Source organism: Hippopotamus amphibius, chromosome 5 (assembly GCF_030028045.1).
Source record: "Hippopotamus amphibius kiboko isolate mHipAmp2 chromosome 5, mHipAmp2.hap2, whole genome shotgun sequence".
Lineage (NCBI taxonomy): Eukaryota > Metazoa > Chordata > Mammalia > Artiodactyla > Hippopotamidae > Hippopotamus > Hippopotamus amphibius.
Window position 1 is genome coordinate 69,776,483 of NC_080190.1, and position 9,869 is coordinate 69,786,351.

At 35.0% G+C, this 9,869-nt stretch overlaps 1 protein-coding gene across 1 annotated transcript in view; it reads left to right on the forward strand.

Moving 5' to 3' along the window:
- The window catches only part of CTNNA3 (catenin alpha 3), a 1,725,716-nt gene extending 1,716,155 nt beyond the window's left edge, over positions 1-9,561 (forward strand). The window contains exon 18 of the mRNA XM_057737480.1: positions 8,846-9,561. Coding sequence (XP_057593463.1) covers positions 8,846-9,133 — 288 coding nt within the window. The 3' untranslated portion in view covers positions 9,134-9,561. The remainder of the gene's footprint in view (positions 1-8,845) is intronic.
- The last annotated feature ends 308 nt before the right edge of the window (positions 9,562-9,869 follow it).

The following is a 9,869-nucleotide window of genomic DNA, read 5'->3' on the forward strand; positions in this document are numbered from 1 at the left end:
GATATATGTATATGTATAACTGAATCACTTTGCTGTACACCTGAAACTAACAACACTGTAAATCAACTATACTCCAATATAAAATAAACATTTTAAAAATGTATGAAATTACATTTTATCACACCATATAGAAAAATAAATTCAAAATGGATCACACACCTATATACATAAGACCTGAAACCATAAAAGTCCTAAAACAAAATATAGGCATTATATTTTTGACATAAACCTTAGCCATATTTTTTTTTTTGGATCTGTGTCCTCAGGCAAGATAAACAAAAGCATTTAAACAAATGGGACCTAATGAAACTTAAAAGCTTTTGCACAGTAAAGGAAACCATCAATAAAACGAAAACACAACCCACCGAATTGGAGACGATATCTGCAAATGATATGTCAAATAAGGGGTTAATTTCCAAAACATATAAACAGCTCATACAACTCAGTAGCCAAAAAACAAACAATCCATATTAAAAAATGGGCAGAAGATCTGAATAGATATTTGTACAAAGACGATATACCAATGGCAAGCAGGCACATGAAAAGATGTTCAACATTACTAATCATTAGGGAAATGAAAATCAAGACCACAATGAGATATCACCTCACACTGGTTAGAATGGCTATCATCAAAAAGACAATAAATGAAAAATCTTGGTGAGGATGTAGACAAAGGGAACTCTAGTTCAATGTTATTGGGAATGTAAATTGGTTTATGGAAAACAGTATGGAGGCTCCTCAAAAACTTAAAAATAGAACTACCACATGATCCAGCAGTTCCACTCCTGGGTATATATCCAAAGAAAATGAAAACATTCATTTGAAAAGATATATACAGCCCAATGTTCATAGCAGCATTAGTCACAGTAGCCAAGATATGAAAGTAAAATAAATGTCTATCAAAAGATAAATGGATAAAGCAGATGTGGTATGTGTGTGCTCATGCCTGTGTGTGTGAGTGCGTGTTTATATAAGGAAAACAGAACATTACTCAGCCATAAAAAAGAATTAAATTTTGCCATTTGCAAAATGGACCTGTATGATATTATGCTTAGTGAAGTAAATCAGACAGAGAAAGAAACACTATATTTTTCACGTATATGTGGAATCTAGAAATACTACAAATGGGAATATAACAAAACAGAAACAGACTCACAGATACAGAGAATAAACTAGTGATTAACAGTGGGGAGACACAAGACAGGCGTATGGGATTAAGAGGTACAAACTGCTATGTATGAGTAATTAAGATCAGGATGTAATGTACAGGACAGGGAATATAGCCAATATTTTATAAAAGCTTTAAATGTATCATGATCATAATCATATCATAATCAGTAATTATGCAAAATCTCCAAGAAGACAGAGAAGGAATAGAATCTAGGGTATAATTAGAAGTACTGATTATAGAGGGGAAAAGAGAGAACTTTCTTTTTAATAAAAATGGACAAGAATTAAGGACAAGTTCAGGCAATTTCATTTTGCTTCTGTTTTTGTTACTATTTTGTTGTTGTGTGCTTTTTTGTTTGTTTTATATTTTAAGTGAAGTAATCTGGAGAACAAGTGAGAATGTGAGGTGCCAGAGGTTTGATTAGAGTCGAAGTTTGAAGTAGTGTTTGGGTAGAATAGGTGCAATAATTGGCTAAAGACACAAAAGCATTGTCTGTAAGCTTCAGGTTGGTGGCCATCAATTTATCTAGAAACCCATTTGGCCAATGAGGGGATTCTCTAAGAAAGAGTAACCTGTGGATCAGTCCTGGGAACATGGACACTTGTCTTCTACTGGATGTTTGTAGCAGAGAGAAGCAAGCTAAGAGATGTTTACTATTGCAACTAGAGGGATTAAAATGGTAGAATGATGATGATCAAGGCAGGTTGAAGAATAGTACTGAGGAATGTTAAAAGGTCTATGAAATAGAAGTCGATGCATAGATTGGAAAACTGATGCTATTTGAAGTTTTAGCTTCACACAACCTAGATTTTCCTTACCTATGGTCATACAAAAGATGAGTGTAGGATCTAGGACTAACCACAGTGCTTTCTTACTCTCAGCACAGAGTTCTTGCAACATCATCAAGATGTCAGATTGAGTATTATCAGTAGATGTCTGTGAAAAGGGCAGATGTCAGAGTGCTGCCTGATGCTGGAAAGAAAAAAAGCCCAGGTTGAAACACAGATGGTGAGAGAACCATGCCAAACCCAGCCCCTCCTGCTAGCACTACTTAGTAAAGAATATACTAATTTTTCTAAATCTGTGTGACTAGTAGCTGGGGTATAATTGTTATAGAAAATTAGTTCTTCAGCTAATCATTTGCATTTAAGCCAACATGATTAAAGGATAGCTTAATCATTAATATTACCAATTGTATTTTTATAATAGGTCATTTCAAATAGAATTAAAAAGCATTCTGAGTAGCCACCTGAATTGGTGTTATGTGTTTTATTATTTCCTTTTAAGATGACATAAAGTGTTTTTGGCCTGGAATGTGTGCTTTAGAAAACAATAAGATTTCAAGATGCTTTTTGACAGGACAATATTACAACTGAATAAATGTCATATTTCATTTCATGTCTGGCCCTCTCAGTAGTGTTAAATTTCTTTAGTTATTCCATGCATTGATTTTCCCCCTTTCAACATAAGTTGTCCTTTTCTGTTGTCATGGTCTAATGGAGAGTTGACAAAGGACAGATTTACAAGATGAATCCTATCAGTGGCCCATTGGAATAACCCTTCATAGTCAAAGAAGGCACCACCTTTTCAATTTAATTATAAGCTCGACAGTTTCAATTTGGATATATAACTCCATTTTGACTAGCCTTAACAAAGCCCCTTATTTGATTTTCTCATTAAGCCAGCCTGGCTCTTTAGCATTTTTGAATGCATCTTAAAAAGGAGAATGTTTTTAATACAGGCCATTCTTCTAAAAATCTGTTCAGAAACAAAAGAATGTGTTAAGCAAGTATCCTAATTGGATAAAAGTAGGTCCTCAGGAAAAGTTTAGGGTGGATACTAAAAGCATTGCATTAGATGATGCAGTTTTGCTAACAAATGTATATTTACATATTTCCCAAGGTGTACAACTGTCATTATTAGATCAATTGTGAGTTAGAAAGACTATAACAATGTTTGTTTTTAAGAACTATTTAAGCTGTCATTTGTAATCTACCAACACAGATACATGATACCTTTTAACATTACCTATGCTAAACTTGCTTCCTAATAGTTTCACTGAGCACTTTAAAACTAAGGGTTAAATAGAAACTCCGATGTCAGGGGACCAAATCCTGGTTTCTATTGCAAAACCAAGGCAAACAAATTAATTTTATTTGAGAATCAGAGAAAAGTTTGCTCTGTATTTACACTGTGACACATTTTAAAGATGAAGTAAATGTTACACAATTCCACGTCCTAGAAGCTATAATATGATTTGTTTATGGTTTACCTTTGCCTTGTTGATTTGTGTACTGAGATCTACATTTTAACATTTAAAAATGGTTTGTTAGAAAATATCCTTAATCTGAAAGTCTTTAAACTGTTTGGAGCTTATGAGGATGACTGAGTATTTCTATTTGCTATTTCAAAAAAATGCTGCTTGGAAAATGATGGAGTATAAACATTATCAAACCACCATCCTAACAAAATACCTTGGCAAGTAAGATACCCTCGTTTTTCTTAGTACCAACATACATGCAAAAATTCTATAACCTTTCTAAAAGTAGTTATTGGATAGTCATTTTTAAAAATTTTAGACATTGTATTAATGTTAGTGCAATTTCTTCAGCTATACAATATCTGAAAATAAATACACATTGGAAGTGACATATTACTGAAAGGCAGGGTTGTGTAATGGGTAAAAGTACTAGGTACTTGAACAAGACTGCCTTGGCTCAAATTCCAGCTCTACCATTTAATAGCTGTGTCACCTTGAGAAAGCTGACAAACCTTCTAGTTCCTTTGTCTCTTCATCTTTAAAATGGAGGTAACAATAGTACTTACCTCATAGGATTACTGTGAGTTAATTTATGTCAACTGTTTAGAACAGCACCAAAACATAGGAAGCACACAATAGATATTAGCAATTATTATAAGCTGTTATTATACTTGGAGCCAAACCACACACATTTGCCTTTCAAGTATTGCTTCTGTGCAGGTGCAACATCCACCAGGGGTCTTTAAGTTCAGGTAAACATTGAGACTCACGAGAATATCATAGGCTACCCTTGGCACCAGCTTACCTAGAAGGTTATATAGGACAGGAAATATATTTTTCCAGGCAACATCAGGCTTTTCTCTCCATAGGAGTCCCAGCAGCAGTAGTTGCCATGGCAACTCACACAGGGGTTGGGGAGCCATCTATGCTTTCCCCCAGGTGATAGCCCAGGTGCAAGGGGATGGGATCCACATCAGTGGGAGTGCAGCTTAGCAACCCCATGCAGAACACATTTCTGACAAAGGTCTTGTATCCAGAAAGTGGGAAGTTAGAATAGTATAGTATGAGACATTCTGGCATTCTGACATAACACTGATGAGGAACTTACAAAATTAAAAGAAGGAGTAACTAGCATATCTTTCTTGGTTGTTCCTCTTAACTGCCAATAATTACAGTGAGATTTGAACAAAGATTTCCCAGCAAACATTCCACCTTGATGTAATTGTTAAGGACTTATGTCACAGGTATTTCACTTTGGGTTCTGTAAAAACATCCAGACGTTTTATGTACACTAGTCACATGGACAACATTTTGACATTTTATGAGGAAAAAGAACATACCTTTTATTGTTGTTAAACTCCTTTTCCACAGCAAAGGCTTGTAGACACATGTCTAAGTAGGACCAAGCCTTTTTGTCTGAAAACACTTTTCGCCCTGGACAGATGTGTACTGCAGCTTCACTGAAATCACAGCATACGTACTGCAAAGCACAAAAGAGACAATAAAATGAACTAAGATTCCTATAGAATGAAAATATTGAGGACTATATTCAGGAAGTCTTAATTTGGATTATTTGCAAAATACATCTTGCAGTTAAAGTAAGAGCTAACACTGAACATAATCTCTATATTCATGCAGATCCTCAAAAAAAAAAAGACAAAACTTATGAAGTATGTCCAATTTACTTTTGGACACAGAAATATTGAGAAACTTATTGTGACATTAATAGACCAGTAAGTTCAGTTATTTTGAAACCACATTAGTGCTGTAAGAATAAGCCCAAGTTACTACCATAGAAAGGGTGGCTATTTTCCTATTTACTATGGTAGATGAACAGACTTCCAATTTATGTAGATTAGAGGCCTTTAATTTAGGTCAAAACCCTCTTTGATAATTTTTGTTTGTAACCTCAACCACTCTTATGGGAAGGAGGCAACAGGAAGCTGCTTGTATGTACTTGCATGCAAATATTTACGTGTAACCTTAGGAGGTTTGAGGGACTTACAAGCCATTTTGTTTCTCAGTTGATACCTTGATCAAGAACACTTCTGCATCAGAGAAGAGTGTTATCAGATGTTAGGAAAAATACTTCCTTTTATGGCAAACATCTCAAGTTACATTTGCCTAGAAGACGTTTCAGGTAATGAAAGTGATTTGTAATAGTAAGAGAATTTTGGGACCTGAGTTTTATAGTCTGATTGGTTTACTCTACCAGGCCTTTACAGTAAAATAACATTCTCACAGGTACATTTGTGATATTCAGAAAACTTTGTTCAAGAAGTTGAACCCAGAGATCCCCAAAGTAGTGCATTATCCTCGTTGAATATGCTGTTTTCACAAAGGGAATTCTTTTGAATTCTTCCCTTGGAGGATTTTTCATTAAAGTAAGCCTGGTAAGAGAACTTATAATACTTTTTGCAGACATGAAATTGTGCAGTTATTCTCTATGAGTAGGCCTGAGGCACTGCTTGGGCCTCAAACAAAATTTCCTAGCATTTGCTTGTCTTGTCTGTGCCCTTTGCTTATGTGGCCTGTGACTTGACTAATAGCAGAAAGTCAGGCACCTTAGAGCACATAGCTCTTGGATCTCAAAGATCCTCACAGAATGTCTTACAAGCTTTCCTCATGAAATAACAGTATTCTTGCAGCAACTGTCCTAATCTACCTGCAAAACTAGTTTTCCTGCTCTCCTAGGGGGATAATTTGTCCTGTGTTTTTTCTCAGTCTATTGAAGAAGAAGTCCCACTACAGTCATTTAGGATTTTAAAAGAAAAGATTTGTCAGAGGCCAGCATAAGAGATCACAATGGCATAGACAGGGCTTTGCTGATTCAGTGAGGAAAGAAGACAAGTCAGTTTCCACATTTTAAGGCATGAATTTAACTTAGACATCCTTTCAAGACTATATATAGGTTTATATATAAAATGTACTTGTATGGAAAAATCAAAAGCAAATGAAATAAATACAATCTATACATGACAAGACTGAAAAGTCAAAAGGAGAAGAGAATATAGTTTTAGGGTGGGAAGGCCAGAGCCCCTGGTGAAATCCTGAATGACAGGATTTCCAGGACCTTCTTCTATGGAAGACTTAATGGTATCACAGAGCCCTTGGAACAAACCAAATAGTTTCACGTTTGAGAGAGAAAATTACCAAGGATCCTCACTCAATACTCTTCAGGTTAATTTGTCATTTAGAAAACCTTCCTTCTTCCTATGGTAAGATTGGAAACAACTTTCAGACTCTAACTAGCTTTAGGATGTCTTTAATGAAGATTGCTAATTATTAAACAACAGATTTTAGCCTGCAATTTATCCATAGAGTAATATAAATAGTGTTATTCTGTTCAAAGTCTAGTTGTTGTTGTGTTTTTAAAGTTGTGTACAGATTCAGAAGTTCTAAGTGTTCTCTGAAATACATGTGAGTGCTTCATGAAATCCTGTTTAATGTTTGTAAAAAAAAAAAATTGTCATTCCTGCCGCATGTACAGATCCTACATTTCTGGCTTCAATAAGTAAAAAGACTTAAAGATGTGTAGTTTCCAAGTATTGCTGCCTTTCAAACTACATATTTTTTGGTGTTACCTTTTCAAGGATTTCAGGCTTGGCATATAACGAAGCTAATTAAATTCTCGTCTGAGGAAGCAGCCAGCTAGACCACTGCCCCAGGCACATAACCTGCGCTACTTTCCTTCGCTCATTTATACTGTATGTGAGATGAGAGTCTTCCAACTGCAAAGGTGGAGTACTCAGGCCAGGCAGCCGCTGATGGATTTCAGTAACTACAGAGCTAGAGTCTGAGCCTCAACCCTGACAGCACACATCACAGAGAGCTGACAGCAGAGGCACATCTTCCTGTACGAGTTGGCTTGGATGACAACCTGCCAAACTGAAATAACGGGAGAGGCATTAGTTATATAAAAATGAGGCAACTGGGCTTAGCTCTGAACTATTTTGCAAGATTCTAGGAATGTCACCTCATTTTGCCCTGAGATGGTTTTTGTGAACAACCCAGAAAACATAACAATTACAAAATAGAATTATGTGGGAAAAGTTTTCTTGTAGTAATTTCATTAGTATATCTTTATAATTAAGCCATCTTGTCAGCCTTCACAAGAAACAAAAGAAATATTTAATAACGACTATTTGGCAGTCGCTCTATTAAGCTCTTATCACATGTTATTTAACTTTAATAGGCACTCTTTTCCTATTTAATATCTGAGGAAACTAGGATGAAAATAGTTAAATGCTTTGTTTATGTTACTAAATGGCAAACCTGGAATTTAAACCAACTTTATTTGACTGAAAAGCATTGGCTTTATCTATTTGAACATACTGCATGATAGGTTTAAGCATTACGTGTTTTTAAAAAGAGACTCTTAGGTAGAATTATTGGGGAAATATTCATGAAAATGAGTGGTATACAGGCATGTGTCTATGCATATGGGTGTATGATATTTGTCTTAGACTATGAATTCCCTGAGAAGACGAATTTTCAGTTGTTATTCTTTTTAAGTTACTTATACATGATATAGCTTTTCTGGTAGACAGTCATCTCTTACAGAAGGGGTCAACATTAACCCTGGAAATAGGGAGATCCATTACAAAGAAAGCAGTGACCACTCCAATGTTCATTACAGCACTATTTACAATAGCCAGGACATGGAAGCAACCTAAATGTCCATCAACAGATGAATGGATAAAAAAGATGTGGTAAATATATACAATGAAATATTACTCAGCTGTAAAAAGCAATGAAACTGGGACATTTGTAGAGACATGGATGGACCTAGAGACTGTCATACAGAGTGAAGTGAGTCAGAAAGAGAAAAACATCATATATTAACACATATATGCAGAATATAGAAAAATGGTACAAATCAACTGGTTTACAAGGCAGAAATAGAGACACAGATGTAGAGAACAAACATATGGACACCAGGTGGGGAAAGCAGGGAGGGCTGGGGGGGAATGAATTGGGAGATTGGAATACCAAATATTACACTCTAAATATATGGAGTTTATTGTATGTTAACTGTATCTCAATAAAAGTTCCTCAAAAAAAAAAAAAAAAAAAAACACCAAGTCAACAGGAAAAAATAAATTAAAAAAAAAAAACAAAGAAAGAAAGTAGTGACCATAAGATGTGGAATCAATTTCACTGAAGACCAAGAAAAAGAAATTAACCTTAGATATCATCTTAGAAAATAGAATATGGATCTATTTATGCATCAGATGAATAGATAAGTGATTAAAAATTGATCGATGCAATAATTTACATAGATATATAAAATGAAGATTAACTCATTCATTTCTGGGGTAAAAACAAAGTGGCAGATTTCATTTTCTGTAACATTAAATCTCTTTAAATTCCTGATTACATTCTCAAATAATAGCTTTTTTTTCTCCCTACAGTTGGACAGTGTCACCTCCCTGATCCAAGCAGCCAAAAATTTAATGAATGCTGTAGTGCAAACAGTGAAAATGTCTTACATTGCCTCAACCAAGATCATTCGAATTCAGAGTCCTACTGGGCCCCGGCACCCAGTTGTGATGTGGAGAATGAAGGCTCCTGCAAAAAAACCTTTGATTAAAAGAGAGAAACCAGAGGAAACTTATGCAGCTGTCAGACGAGGCTCAGCAAAGAAAAAAATCCACCCAGTGCAAGTCATGAGTGAATTTAGAGGAAGACATGTCTACTGAAACCACGCTTCTACTCTAGTGTTTATATTACAAAGTCTTGGCTAAACACACTGCTTTATTTTTACACTTGATTAGTTCCTTAAGTTCACTAACCTAGAATTTAACCCACAAATAATATAAAACATTGAAAGCCTAACCAACATGAGCAACATATATTTGGGATCATGTCATTGTCATTTCTGTATGGCCAGCACCTAATAAGTAATCAATAGATGTTTGCTGAATGAATGGAATCATTCAAGTGTCATTCAGCCTTTCCCATCACAGAGACTATCTTATATTCATTACTAAATGAACACAGGAGATTCAAGTGAGTCCTGTTCATCTGTAACAGCTTAAGTATACTCACCCTTTTCATTTTGAATTAAAACAGTGACATGAACTTTTGACTTGGTTTTCAATGGAAACAAAAGATTTCATAAAATACTTTCCCATTTAATCTCCATACTTCCTTTATCTGATGTAACCTGACAGATGTGTGATTCCTTCTACAGGAAAAAAAAAAAAATTCAATCTCTAGATATTTGTAACTACTGTCAACTGATTGGGCTAATATCCATCAGAAACTAGCCAAGTTTGAGCAATCAAACTACTTTCTGGATTTTCAAGGTCCACCTTAATTTTTTATTAAACAATTTATTAACATTATAAAGGTTACAATAAGTTTTCATGCCACAAATGTGCATTTCAGGGTTCCATTGTGTTCAGCAGTTCTGCATGTTGAGTTTTGGATTTA